Source organism: Motacilla alba, chromosome 5 (assembly GCF_015832195.1).
Source record: "Motacilla alba alba isolate MOTALB_02 chromosome 5, Motacilla_alba_V1.0_pri, whole genome shotgun sequence".
In the NCBI taxonomy this organism is placed as follows: Eukaryota; Metazoa; Chordata; class Aves; order Passeriformes; family Motacillidae; genus Motacilla; species Motacilla alba.
The window spans coordinates 37,042,862-37,058,245 of NC_052020.1; the positions used below are offsets into that span (position 1 = coordinate 37,042,862).

The 15,384-nt window shown below is 38.2% G+C and overlaps 1 protein-coding gene across 6 annotated transcripts in view; it reads right to left on the reverse strand.

The window, feature by feature from the left end:
* LOC119701643 overlaps nt 1-15,384 on the reverse strand; it is a 36,952-nt gene that overhangs the window by 14,720 nt on the left and 6,848 nt on the right. Inside the window, exons 2-9 of one of the 6 annotated variants that reach the window (XR_005257115.1) lie at nt 11,409-11,530; nt 10,182-10,320; nt 9,223-9,344; nt 7,408-7,518; nt 4,029-4,135; nt 2,573-2,663; nt 1,336-1,471; nt 664-741 (exon numbers count right to left, since the gene is read on the reverse strand). Coding sequence is in view for 4 of the 6 variants with exons in the window: in XM_038138629.1 (XP_037994557.1) it covers nt 1,355-1,471; nt 2,573-2,663; nt 4,029-4,135; nt 7,408-7,518; nt 9,223-9,344; nt 10,182-10,320; nt 11,409-11,530 (809 nt within the window). In the remaining 2 variants the exon portion in view is untranslated. Of the gene's footprint in view, nt 1-44; nt 764-1,260; nt 1,472-2,572; nt 2,664-4,028; nt 4,136-7,407; nt 7,519-9,222; nt 9,345-10,181; nt 10,321-11,408; nt 11,531-15,384 lie in introns of those variants that run through there. The other 5 variants (XR_005257114.1, XM_038138629.1, XM_038138627.1 and 2 more) reach the window with 5 other exon arrangements.

Here is a 15,384-nt window from a genome sequence, read left to right on the forward strand (position 1 = left end):
AGGGGCACTTGTCTCACTGACAACCAAGTAACCAATAAAATAAATGTTTTAAGAAAAGCTTTCCATCTTTTTATGTTTTTAAATACATGACAAATAGATTCAACACAGTATTTGAGCAGCGGTTCAGCATCACTCAAGTGAAAACATCCTCTTCCACTCTGAACAGGACATGAAAGTAAGACTTCTTAAAACTCACTATCCTTTCTACAGTCCCATTTATTTACTGAGTTGGTGAGTGCCTAAAGGCCACTGCTCCTTTTTGCTTACAGCACGTATTATCAAAGTCCCAGACCTGTACATCATTTGAAGACTGAAATCCAATTTAATGTTTTCCCATTTACACTAGACATAAGTTGTGCAGCTAACCTTTTAATAATGCTTCTAAATTCACAACACGCTTTGTCCAAAACTCCTGAAGTTAATATTTCTGCACTTGGAATTGTTAACGTTTGCTACAACCCAAAACATTCTTCAGCTGACTAAAAGCTTTACATCCTTAGAACGTAAAATCTAAATATAAATGTGGTGGGCGTATGTGGATCTTTTCTCTCTGAGGAGGCTCTGTTACGAATTTCCACTGTTTTACACCACCACCAAGCCTCTGCTAAGCCATGACACCTGTTCAGAATTTTCAGCTTCTTAACCCCTTATTACACTTCCTACCATCCACAGAAGAAGTGCAGGAAAAGAATTCCATCATCTTGGATTTGCTGTATTAATTCTTCATGGCTTCTTGGTGTCCTTCAGTATTTTATATTAGTACCCACCTTAAGGACAACTAACTAAATGGATGAACTTACTTCCCTCATAACATATGCCAGTAGATAATCTGGTTATCTGGCAGAACCTGGAAAGAAAACCTAAAAATTCCATAGGAGGAACACCAAAGATAATGCTGTTAATAAATATTGTTACTGATAAAAACAAATGCTTTATACCAAAATGAAACAGCACTACAGGTTTTACGTAACATTACGCTAAATGCATTTTTATCATTCACATCAATAAGGATTCACTGTTCTTAGGTTTGATATATTTAGTAAACATTGGCAGTGCACAATGCTACTGATGACCAAAAGTTCTTTTAGTGTTACTATGTAGATGCTCTTTTTAACATTTCTGCAAAAAATAAACCATGAGGATATCTCCCAGTTAAAAGTCAAAATACCCTGTTGAGACAAAATGCCTCAGTAGGAAAACCTGTTACAAAAGACTCTTTTTCATTAAAAAACACATGTATCACTGAAATTAACCACAATATGAATTTTGATTTGATTTATTCAAACAAATCGATCCAAGTTCATTTTAGGCCCAAAATATATATTATAAGGATACTAGTAAATTTTTCCAAGTACTAGAGAATCTTGTATAAATGAATCTGTTCGAGCGCTTCTCTGTCAACATCCTTTTCCATATACACATCGTAGTTCAGCTGCACCTCTTCAACCCATTGACTGGGCTGTACATCTGTCTGAAACAATGAAAGCAGATCCCTAAATCAACACCATGTCAAGAAACAGCAGGAGTTTCAAGGTTAAGGAGTTTCAACATTAAGAAGGCAAAACATAATATGAGAGATTAGTCATTCCAAATTATATGGCAATGATAAATTAATTTCTGGAAAAGCCATTTTAACTCAAATAGGAGCTAATAAAGGTAACTTAAAAAAATATCTCAGTCAATAGTCTAGATATTTTGTTAGCATATTACAACCGCCTTTCTTTATGCATTTGTGTAAGCCTCAAGCATCCTAATTCAAAGGGTGATATTCTGACAGATATGCTGAGGGAGCAGCTAAGAGTATCATGTCAGAATCAGAGGTATTTTCTTGTTTTACACACAGGGAGTATTGTATTAAGTCTACAAAGGGCTTCTCAGCTGCTCTGTGACTACAGCCTGCTCCAAGAAAAGTTCAAATGATACCACTGCTGGTCTTGGGGCAGAGGATCTACTTCACCCATCAGCATACAGGCAACAACTGATTCAATTTCTCTAAAACTAACTACTGTTGCGAGAAAGTTTATACATAACCTTGTCACGTCTGATCAGTGTTTTGTCTCCTAACTAAAGCTAGGCCACATAATTTGACCAGGTATGACACACATGATCTACTGATGGCCGATGGCAGAATGGACAGAGGGCAGAGCGTGGCCCAGCACAGAGCATTCAACACCTTTGAAAGAGGCACTGTCGTTATGTTTGCTTCCAATTTAAAGCTATGTAACTGATTCAAGACGCCTGATGGTAGTCACTTGGCTAGCTGGGAGACCACATCTCTCACTAATGTGTACTTCCAAAAGCTCATACTGCCATAGTAAACACATGTTTATACAATGATTCATGCGACATACTGATGGAAGCTGGGATTTTCCTTTTCACATGAGGACAATCTAAGTACAGGGAGATGTTCTGGTGGTCAATCTCAAAACAGAATCCTGAGTCTTCCACCTGCACAAAATTAGATATCCCTCCTTACAGCAGTACTGGCAAGCAGCTAACTTACAACTACAGAAATGCAGCTTTAACAGAAAATAACAAAATGTGTCAGCTGAAACAGGCTGAGGGAACTTACCTGGAGCTTTGAAAGTGATTCCTCAAGACTTGGAACTGTCACTAATAAGGACCCTCTCTTCCTTACATTACAAGCAATAAATTCCCAAGCTCTGAAACATATTTAAAGGTAGGTGACCAGTTTTTTTGGGGAAAAAACCACACATATTTGATATACAATGAATCTAACACTTGCAGTTTATTGGCCAGAGGTAGACTAAGCATAAAGACTTGCAATACATGCTTATCAGTCATTATTAATATCAAAGCAAATGTACTTGCAGGAATAAAACCAAGCTTTGTATTAAAAACACAGGGAATATATGATCTTACAATGTTAGATTTTGTAACTTTATAATTCTCATACATACATGCGTAACATTTGGTATTGTCAAGACCTTCACTATGAACAAGGATTAAACCTTGACATTTGGCCCCTTTGAAGAAAATCCAGTCCTGAAGTGCAGTCCTTTATTAAGCTTCACAACAAGCTCCTCTTGACATACATACTTCGTGTACAGTCGTGACAAAGTACTTAAGACATTAGTAATCAGAGTACTTAAATATAGCCCCCAGCATTCCCCTTTTTTTTTTTTTATTTTGCAAGTAAGATCATTTCTCACAGCACAATTCAGACTAAAAAGAATTTAATTTCCAGTATTCTTCAAATGTCATTTGCCTTCATGCTACTAATGCAACCCTGAAACATTATTCCCAAGTTATGACAGAATCAAATGAATTCTCAGTCCTGTGCCTGGAAACAGATCTCCTGGCATTTTGAAACACCCACTATCCTTCACCCATCCACTCTGTGCCTCTCTGGTTGATATTATCACCTGGTATCCAGGGCAGCAGGGCAAGCCTTAGCTGAAGCTGGTACAGAATGACAGACTTGGCTGGGACCAAGTGGAGACACAGGTACTCCTTTTTTCTGACTGCCCATTCTAAACTTATGATGATCAAGTTATTTACAGTTTAAACAGATGCTGCTGGAATAGCAAAAGCTCATCTGTGAGTGCCTTGTACCTGAAAGAGAACCTTAGCTACATGTTTGTTTGCTACTACATCCTTAGAAATATCTATTAGAAATATCATTCAGAACCATGCTTTGTAGTCTGTATATATTAAAGCTCTGACATCAACCAGTCAGTGACTCTTACTTCTGATTAAGCTTTATGCTGATACAGTAATCTCAGGTTCTTTAGCAGCAAGATACTATTGTAACATATCAGTGCAAGGATTCAAGCCAAGGTCTGGGTAAACAAAGCAGCAGCGTTTAGTGGGTTTAACAATAAACAACTGCCAGAACACCTTAGCAGTTAAGTATAACAATTAGAAGTAGACAGTATGAAACAATTTCCTTATATAAATTATGTATATGCCTTCAAAAAGCACAACATTAAGGTTTTCCATTATTCACAAGGTTACACACAGATACTGCCAAAGAAATAGGTAACTTGTTTGGACACAGAGCTTACCTGGCCTGTTCCTGTCTGTCAAGAAAATATTCAAAGACATTATTCATTACAACAACATCAGCCTTCTGCAGAAGTGAGGGCTGAGTACAGATGTCTGCATGAACCACCTGAAGGAGAGAAATTTCCCAAGGCATAAATTAAGAGACAAATACAGCCTTTGAGAAGTCATGAAGCCTGTCAGCCTAATATAGCAGCTGCTACGACCCTTTTGAACTAGTCACAAAAACAGGTATTTCACTGGCTTCACAGCAGATAAAACTGACATACACAACTATAATAATCTTTCAATTTTTTTTTAAAATCAGATTTAACTCTTCTAATTAAGATACTCAATCCATTATGCTAAGAAAAATAAAGTACATCTGAATTTTGGTTTAGAACTGTGTGCCGTAAAAGAGGGGATGGTGTATGTGATGGCTGTTATATTTAACTTCCCTGTATTTTATCACAAATGTCCAGTGACTTCAGGAAAGAAGTTAAGCTAGTTGAAGCTATTCTGAGGATAATAAAAGGCATCTCACAGGGTCAGTGTGTTACTGAAGGATTATAGCTAGAAAAGACACTACCGTCCCAGATTTGACAGCTGAATTCTCACAATGCATATTGGGACTGGGAATGTTGGAAAGGCAGGATGCTCAGTAGCACTGGAGGATCCTACTAAACAATTGCCTCTCCAGCCAGCACAAGAGGAGCTGTTTTGATTTCATCTACCTTCACCTACCAAAAAGGATATTAGCACATCCTGTCATTTTTCAAAACAAGCGAGACAGGAGAATACGGATGCTCATTAACACTCTAATGTGTTTGATTTCCTCCTAAAGACAGAGAAATCTTATCAATCTCACTCAATGATCCATGTGGGTCCTTTTCAACTCAGTATATTCTATTATTATGCATCCCAAATCTGATAAGAAATGTAAACTGGAATATCTTTTGAAGGGATAAGTAGTAGTAAGCATGGATTCACTAAAGTTCTGCTTAACAAATCTGATTGACTTCTGTGATGAACCAACTACCTGCATGGATGAGGGGAGATCAGTGGATTTTGTCTACTTTGACTTCAGGAAGGCTCTTGACACTGATTCTCACAACATCCTCACAGGCAAACGAAGGGTGTGAGGGCTGGATGAGTGGACAATGAGGACTGAGAATTGACTGAATGGCAGATCCCAGAGGACCATAAACAGTGGCACAGGGTCTAGTTGGAGGCCTGTCACTACTGGTGTCCCCCAAAGCTCAGTACTGGGTCCAGTATTGTTTAATTCATCCACAAATGACTTGGATGAAGGGGAGATCCCTCCTCAGCAAGTTCACTGATAACACAAAGCTGGGAGGTGTGGCTGATACTATGGAGAGATGGGCAGAGAGAAACTTTCTGAAATTCAGCAAAGGCAAATGCAGGGTCCTACACCTGGGGAAGAATAACCCCATGCACAGGATAGGATACTTATGGCAGTCCTAACATTTTAAACCACAATTCAGAAAGATGCTTAAACTACTGGAAAACTTTGAATGTATGTTGATGTTTCCTTGACTTGACCTAAAATTACTCTGCATTTACAGAGCAGGTGACCATACTGACCAAAGTGACCTAAGCACCTCATTCTCCCCAAACATATCCTCATTCCTCTTGGGGAATTTGGGACCACAAAAGCATGTCTGGCTGCACAGTGAGCCAGACCCAGATACTGCTCTAGTCAAAATCCCAGTATTGCTGGGTTTGGTTACAGCTGAAGCAGTTCTCTGATCTGCCTGGCTGTGTTCTGGCACAACAGGGGAGGCAGCAACTGATTTTAAAACTGCCCTGTCATCCAGTGGAATACACACCAAGCCTTTCATGACTACAGTCAATTTCTGAATTGAGGTCTCAAGTTTCCTAAGATCTGTTGAACTGTTTACTTTCCTCCCAGTAGCTAAATGTGTCCTCAAATGGCAAAAGATGCCAAGCAACCTTCTATGTACTTTAACAAACCAAGTGTTGACCAAAGAAACACAAGGTTCACTCAGAGATTTAGCCACTAAAGATACCATTTCACTTTGCTATCCTTTAGGAACATATTCTAATAAAAATTCTGAATATCTTGAAAAAAACAATCTCTATTTAAGAAGAGTCTCTAAAACGTTTTTCAAACTTGTGTCATGAATTATGACCAGCATCTGGATTCTCACAATTTTTCAACCTGATATGTACCTCCAGAGAGAATTCATTTGGGGGTGAAATAAAAATATAAGATTGAAATGTTCAAAGCAGTGTGATAACAGGAGTCACATGACTAAATTAGCATTTAATGAGACTCAAATAGCTAAGTCCTCCGGCACTGCTTTGAAAACCTATTATCTTATCTTTATGCTCCAAAATGAATACTTCAGCAGAATTACAAGGTGTGAAGAAAATACATAAAAGCTTATAATAAAAAATATACAGGGCTGAAAAGCATGCCTATAGATCTCCAGCTCCACTGAATTAACTTGACAGAGCTCCTAACTGTACTTTCAGTTTCATCACAGTAAAGTGTTATGAACACAAAACATACGCAAAACCCAAAGGTTATGGATAAACTGTCAGCAACTGCGACTGAACTGAGCAGCCCAATGCTACTGCTTACCCTGTGTTAAGTATGTTTATTATTTCTTTCTAGGTTAAAATTGGGTTACCTTAATACCCAAGAAATTACCATACTCAGCAGTTCATGTGACTCCATTCAAGAGCACATGCATACAACACAGGATTAAAGCCAGTATTCTATTCAGCCTATTCTACTTACCAACTTTTGCTGGTAACAAAATAATAATGGGTCTGATCCAGAAAGGATTTTTTTTCCTCTTTAAATATTAGTAGCTGTTCCCATAATGAAACTAGGGAAGTGATTCCCATAATGATAGCACTTTGTTTGAAACCCATTTTTTTTGTGGAAGGTACATATACACTGACATTCTATGAAAGGAAATACGAATAATTGTAAGTCCTTTAGGTATCCTTAGATGCAAATCTGCAAATCCTACAAATATTCTTCTGCTAACAAAAGTGAATCACAGACATTTACTTTTGTGTTTGTGACAGAAATTCTTTATACACTTAGTTTCACAGAAGTAAGTGGCAATGATGTCATTGATTTCACTGGGAGAATCAGCTAAGATTTATCTGTTTTATGTGAGCCAATGGGTAAGTCCAATCAGGAAAAAGGCTAAATGATTAATATTTTGATAATTTCCCTATTTTTCTTTACGATAAGGACCTTTTTTCCTAATGCAAACCTTTGTTTAGGATCAAAACAAGCAAAGGCAGAAACTTCTCAGAATGCTGATTTACCACTCACTTAAATCAGACACCTTGTGCACAGTGGTTAAAAATACAAAGCTGAAACACATATTTAGTTACCTTTATTCTGTCAATAAACTCGTACTTTGTAATCATCATTTCTTGCAACTGGCAAAAGTCTGCATTCATTTCTACTCCATACAGCTGGGAAGCTGAGCTATAAAGATAACCCTACATTAGGAAAAGGAAATTTAGTAACTGTGATGCCTTTAAAACAAGTTAAAAATTTTCATTTAAAAAGAAGAGAATTAAACACGAGTTAAGATTAAAGAAACATTTTAAAATAGTGAGTTGAGAAACGTCTTTCAGTGGATGTGAAATATTTTTCAAAGCTAAGCTCCTGATTTGGCAATTCCTACTTAAGCCTCACAAACGTTAGTAAGAGATCCAAAATGATACATCAAAATAACAAGAAAAGGAAAGCTCCAAGTTCACTTGAACTGCAAAACAGATGGAAAATAGTCTAAGAAAGAAAAAAGGTGTACAAAAAAATTATGAAAGTAGTGTGAAGGGAAAAGACTCTACATATAATTTTTGTTTCTTGGGAGAATTGAAGAAGAAAATACCAAGAGAAAAGAACAAAAACATGAGACATAACAGAGTCAAAATGAGTGAAAATGGAGGAAAATACACCAATAATATAGTGGGATATTTTGATACCAAGTCTTTGTCAGCTTCTCTAAGTTACTGTATTACTGACATTTTCAGATGCTTCATACAGGTACATATGCAAAAAAAAGCTAAATTATGACTTAATATTAAGCCCAAAAAATAGTTCAGTTTTGGGCTAAGATTTTGGGAAGCTGTTGGAAATGTTAGAGAAAAAAAGTACAAATACTTGAGCATACAGTGCCCTAACAAAGATACTGCTTTAAGTGCCACTGTCTCCACTGAGCACAATAATTACACTTTGCAAACAATGGCAAAGACAAACAGTGCTCTAGATACAGAATATCTCAGATCCACATGTATTACAACTTCATTATTAAGGTTTTCTGAAACCATTCTACTCAGAGAGTAGAAAAGCAATCTGTAAGTCACCCCTCCTCCAAGGCAAGACCATATTACAAAGCAGAAATCTTTTTTGAAAGAGTGCTTTGAAAGTATCTTCTACTATAATAATACAAGCATTTAAATACTTTAAAAAAATCCAGCCTAGCCAAAGTGTTACCATTTAAGGACCCAATGCTGCAAATATTTACAAATGGGAGTAACTTTCCTCATTTGAGTGATCCCAAAATTAGACTATTCAAATGAGTAAAATCACATGCTCAAGTGTTTGCAAGATTGAGCCCTAAACACACATTGACTTTTTTAAGAAAGTAGTAATGTGTGTTTTGCATTGCTGTTGGCCATATGTTGTACCAGCCATGCCAAAAGCAATCAAAATTGCACTCAAGTTTCTCGATGAAGTATTTTATGTGCATTTTAAAATGCAGAGCAGGACAATATGTTTTTGGAGACAAATTCATATCAAAGTCTTCCTTTGTATATTTTAACAGTTTATCAGCTTCATAAAGGAACTTAACATAACTAATCTATATATAGGCATGGTCAAGACATAAGAGGACAAACTCACTTATGAAAGAGACAGCAGGAACGAGCAAAAGAGCAGCATGCGTGACAGCAATATGCTACTCTGTTGGACAACAGACTTTTCCTCTCCACAAGCAAGATCATTTGTATTCCCTCTTGTGAGGAACAGAGGAAGAACTGAAATTGCTAGTAAACAGCACCTTACACTACTCAAAGAGTCAGATCAGAGGTGCCTCTCAGAATGACCCATCCAATATTGAGTAATGAGAGTAGGCAGTCAGAAAAGAGGGAAAATGTTTGTCACAGTAATAAAATATGAATTCCTGTGCTGGAAGTTACCGCAAATAGCACTGCACCAAGCCTGGAGCCAACGTCAACCACTACCTTTCCTGTCAGGTCAGGCAGTACATGGTGATAAAGAAACTTCAGTTCCATGAGGGAAAAGGAATGCGAAATAAACTCTGGGAAATAAGAACAGAACAAAGGTGTTGGGTGGGCAGTACTAACTACTGTGTAATTAACCATTGAAATAGTAACCTGAAGAATTATCCTCACTGAAAACTTGTGTGGTTTCTTGCCTGCACTAGTGCACTAGGGCAGGGTTTGCAGATCAGAGGTAATCAGCCAAGCAGCCTGTCCTGAGTCTGAGGATTCCTTGCCTTACATGGGGAATTTTGAAATCCTTCATGAAACTGAATTACCTTTTTCTGCACAGTAACGTATGTATGAAGAATACAAAACAAAGTAACTTGGAACTGTTTAACTGAAAAAGGAAACGTAGTAAACACAATTAGTGCAAAACTTTTTATGGGCAGACATATTAATAGCTTTGATTTCAACTCCAAAGTTTTAATGAATGGAATGTTCTCCACTCAAACCATTCCTTCAATGGCTGTGCTCTACTGGCAACAGCACTGATCTGTACCACACCACACACAACCTTTAAGACAGATGGTGCTTTCCACTGTTTTTCAGCATGTGAGAGGAGACCAAGGCTACTGCACGGACTCTACAGTATTGTCTTTCTCTTGCATCTTCCTCTCCAGTGGTACATAGCCTGCCTCTTACCTGCCCAGTTTTTGTGGACAACAATTGTCACTCATACAGTGCAAATTAATTCAACTTACATGTGTAGGAAGCTCCTTCCATTGGTTATGGGAAGTACTTCTGGCCTGTATATTGCAGCAGACTGGACAAAGTCCCTCATCAGCTGGATGTTGTCATGTCCAGCTGAGTCACTGCACAAACCAGTTTAGTTAAACTCAATTTGTTTCTCATGTTCCCGAAAGAACACTTACCTAAAGATGCAGTTTTGTATGAGCCACACTCTGTGCAGTAGCTCCTACTCATTTTCCCCTCCTCACACAATGAATCAACAACATCATCATCATAAAGGAATGCATCAACATGAATCATGGGCAGTGGATGCTGATGTATCTGAGAAGAGGAACAAAACCTTAGAAAGGCATAACCAAGTCTCTTAACTTCAGTTACACTGTCACACGTTAACTGTCCCACCATTCTACCTTTCCCAAAATCCCCGAGATCCATGTTTTTCCCTACGCAACAATTACAAAAAAAAAAATTAATTAAACTACAGAAATCATGCATGTAAACTGGGTTATCAAATTCCACTGAGATAACCATAAGTGGTAGTCGACAAACAAAAGCAAGCTGGTTTTGATATCTGAGTAGGGAGCCCTATGTGAATTTTGTCTCTTTAGTGCTTGCTTGACTACAGAGAACATACAGGGTAAAGGAAGCTTTTTCTCCTCTTTTAATGAGGAGAATGTAACTTACATTTAGCAGAAAGGTCAATTCTGCTTCTCAGCCTCAACTGACTATTTTCATCATTGTGCCTTATGCCTCTATCTAGAAGCATCCCTAATTAACATAGGTGTCACTTTCAATCAAAAGTATACCAGTGGGGATGCTTGTATTCTCATCATTTCAAGGGGCATAACTTCATCCTCCTACTCATCTTTCCTCCCTTTTCCAGGCTTGCTGCATATGGCCAATCCACCTCTCCCACTGAAGAGCCACACATCACTTTTCTGGGAAATGCATTAACTTTCCTTGTATACTGACAGGTCAAGTAGGAAAGGTGCACTCTCCTCCCACGGACTCACAGCCCACCTGTTTCTCAGCCATGAGAATCTGAAAAGAGCTGGATATCATCTCTGGGCTGCCCACATTATGGCAACAGCAAAACACTGGCCCTGTGTTCCTGTTGTCTTTAAGGGGGCTGATAGAGTCTATTATGGAGCCAGCATTGAAGAATCACTGTGACAGGAGCCATACCACACAGAACAAAAGCTATCCCAAACAACATACGATCAAAGTATTAAAAACTATGAAGCAACTTTCTTGGAGTCATGCAAACATAGAGCAACAGACCTTAGACCCAAACTGAGATTTCCTACACTTCAATCCATGCCCATTCTCTATTATGAACTACTGCTAAAAATGCTATCACAGAGTAAATGATGTGGTTCAGCAAAAGCAGACCATAACAATTAGCTTACTTTCTGAACAGCTTGATGTTCCGAAGTAAACATTGCCTCGATGGGTAAGTGGTTCCGCAAATCTTCAGCGATATTTCTGAGCACAACATCATTGTTACTCACCACAAGCTCATCAAAGTCATCTATAAATCAAGACAAACAAAAACCCCTGAACAATCATATGCAGATCATGTGGACTAAGTGATGACCAGTACAATACAGTTGCAAGACATAAACAACACCAGATGGATAAGGATTTTTATTCACATGCATTTTTCAGCCTTTGTTAGCTTTTCCAGCCAATGACAGATTTGGATTGTAATAACTTTGCCACGTAAAATAAATTCACTGCTTTTCTGAAATCTCAAATTATTTTCATATTTATAAATTTATAACTCACATATGATGGTCTGGGCTGCCACCAAAGTGATATTGTTTCAGTTTAAGATATAAAAAACATCAAAGATGTTTTTGAACTATTGGAGAAATTACAAAACTCCACAGTTGCCTGAATGCAGGCTTTTCTTTTAATACAAGTTTCTTTTTATATGTATGATCTTTCTAATAAACTTACAAAAATTTGGGGATAATGCACAGTTCAACAGTTCAACTCACAATACATTTTACATTACCTAAACTATCAAAATATTTCAAATGAGAAGGAAAATAGGAATGGATGTAAACCAATACATTTTTGCAAAGCCACAGTATAAATTTTTGCTATTTTTCCAGGATATTCCTGCATTACTTTAGCATATTTTTTTAAAGACATCTAGAAAAAAGATACAGAAGGAAATAATGTGAAGACACTAATCCTTTATTCTTCTGAGGCTTAATCAATAGTAAGTGTCATTACTTCTTCAAACTGCTCTTTTAAAAATGACTGTTAATGCTGGGGACTCCACAACCACCCACAGCCATCTATTCCAGTGCTTGACCACCCTTAATATTAGAAAGGAAAACCCTTCTTAATTACTGATTCTGATGTCCTCTGCCACTACTTAGTATTTTCTGCCCCACTCACAATGGAAATAGAAAACTTTGTTCCTTTCTATTACACAGTAACTATTTATTTCCCTGAAGACTCATCACATGTCACATCAGTCTCCTTTCCAAGAAAAACCAAGATTTGCCTATCCAGACCCTTCCTGGTTTGTTTTTTTTTTTTTTTTTTTCCTCCTAGTGTGTGAGGAATCTCAACACTTCCCTTTGGATCTCCTGGACTCTCTCCTCCTTTCTGACCTGCAGTATTGAGAACCAGACACTCCAGCTAAAGGTTTACTTGCTCTTACCAGCGTTTTCACGTCTTGCAGCCAACATCCTGCTTATATCCTCCAATTTCATGTCAAGAGTATGATGGTCCTAACTGGCATTCAGCACAAGATCTGCTGTATGCCTGTACTCTGCTCTTTTCTTGTTATGTTTTCCTCAAAAGAAGGACTAGATGAAATTCCTTTTTGTCTGAACATCTCACTGCTTTGAGGATGTTGAACTGGCTCTAAACAAAGGCACATCTCAGATCAAAGCTACAAACCTGTAAAAGACAACCACCACCACCAAAAAGCAACCACTGATCTAATCCTGAAAAAATAAAACCTCTTCTCTACCCCTTCTGGTTTGTTTCTTATTTTATTTAGACTGCCAACATGTTGGGCACTGACTGTGCTTTTTTACCTGTACGTGCATCACTCACAAAAAGAAAATCTGACAGCTTTTACAGGTGTTTTTTAAAAAGGCAATGTTTGATAGCATTGCTGTTCCAGGTGGGAACATTAGTACAGAAAAGCTTGATGGCAAACAGGTTCGAAATAAATCTACAAAACACACTACAAGTTTCTCTACGCTAATATATTTAATCTTTCCTGTGGATCACAGGAAATGCTAGAGTGAGAAATTTTAAGGCTAGTATAGGAATCAGAAACCTGCAAACCTTTGAACTATGAAATGCTTCTGAAATGGTTTTTGCTTAAGCACTGTAATGAGAATTATATGATTAAAGAAAGCATCATTCATTGGTGCAAAAGGCTCTCTTCTTTAGACTGCAAATGTAAATGGTTCTTTCAACACATCCGAAAATGGACCCAGATAATCCTGAATCCCCTGTAGTAAGCAGCAGAAACTTCAAATTATCTGTATTCCTCTAAGATGTATCTATATAATTTATTAAATGTACAGTAGTAATGCTCCAAAGCCCTGATAGGCCATTACCATTGGTAGTTGTTATATTTAGGAAGACAATTCACTGCTCCAAAGTTCTCACAGTTAGATTCTCCAGAACTTCAGCTCCTAAAGAGATGCACATATTGCAGCAAGGAACACAGATAGAGGCAGCAGCTGCAACAGCAGCAACACCAACACAACAGGTGCAATGCAGCAGCTCCAGCTTGTCAGCATTTTAATTTGAATCCTCTAATGAGCACCCATCCTGTTAAACTCACAGTCCACCCAACAATTTGCAGATTTGTTATGAATATCCCAGAAGCAGTGAATTTTTCCAACCAGCTAAGGGAAGATTTCTATGGATGTAACACAGCACAGAAGTAAACCCAGATATTAAGGGAAGGGAAGGTGAGCAAATGTAACTGTAGCTAACCAAGACCATCAGCACCACAACATGCCCTCAGAGTGGCAAGGCACCAGTTTGCTGGGGTGGATAACATCTGAAGGAGCAAGGGAAAAAGTCATGCTACAGACAGAACAAGAGAGTAGAAAGCTGATATTAGCAGCTGAACAGATCAGTGCCTGTGGGCAATAAGCCTCTACATCTGGCACTTGCCTTAAAACAATACTATTACTATGCAAGAGAGCTCATCCAGCTGTTATAGTGCCTGTTAAGAGTATCAAATTCATATACAGCATTTAATGAAATGCAGGAAGTGTTCCTAGACCACCAGGCCAGCCACATCACACTGCAAATACAGAACTTCAGCTCTCTTCCTCCCAGATCTAGTGCATCAATAGGATCTTCTCCCTCACCGCCTGGGTGACCTTTCCTGGCCAACATTAGTGACAGACAGCTCTCCAGACCATCCAGTGCTCCAGCTCCACAGAAGAGAAACACACACCTTCAGTGGGACACAGGCAGCACACCCATCTTCCTGTAAGCCAGAACATCCCTTCCCTGCCCTGAGTTCAATCTGTGCAGTACCTGTCACAACACTGACCACCTTGCATAGGGCCCTCTGATCTCTCCTTGCGAAACAAAGTGCAACACACGCAAGTTCTCCTATGCTCTGTACAAAACAAGTCCTAAGCACAACACATATGCAGCTCAAAGAAAAAACTGTTGAAACACCGACCCTGAAAAACAAATGACAAATGGAAATGCTCCTTTCTAACTAGCAGTTAATATTCCAAAGCACAATAAGAAGGAACAAAAAAGGAGAAGGAGGCCTGAACAGACTTCATCCAAGATGACAAAATGGCAGCTGGAGCAGAAGCTGTGTGTGCAACCCTCCACGCCTGTGTGTATACTCTGTGACTGAACTCTGACACGGAGAGTCAACTCCTTCCTGTCAAAGCAAGAAACAGCAACAGCTACCACAATAACCCATTACTTCTGCAGTATGTAAATATTTGTAGATTGCCATCAAGTAGGAAACACCAGTGCCAAATATGAAAATATGCATCTCTGGTACAGTTTTATCAACTCCACCCTCGTGTTTAACAAATTGTTCGCTCTTGAGAATCTCAGTATCACCTTAAAAGGAATCTTCAAAGAAGAAACAAAAATAGAAAAGTATTTTATATACCATTTTAGTACCTGTTACATACATGAAATGTATACAACATGAAATGGAGAGTGTGCAAGCCAACCTGTGTTCATTGAACAGACAACTAACCAGGAAAGAAATGTACAGTTCACGAAACACTGCAAGATGAATCACAATCATTTGTTTATGGAGGAAGTCTGAGTGCACAGTGTTTGTATTTTACTTCAAAAACCGGTTCCACTGGATTTACTCAACATGCATTTATAAAATTTAATTAACACGTT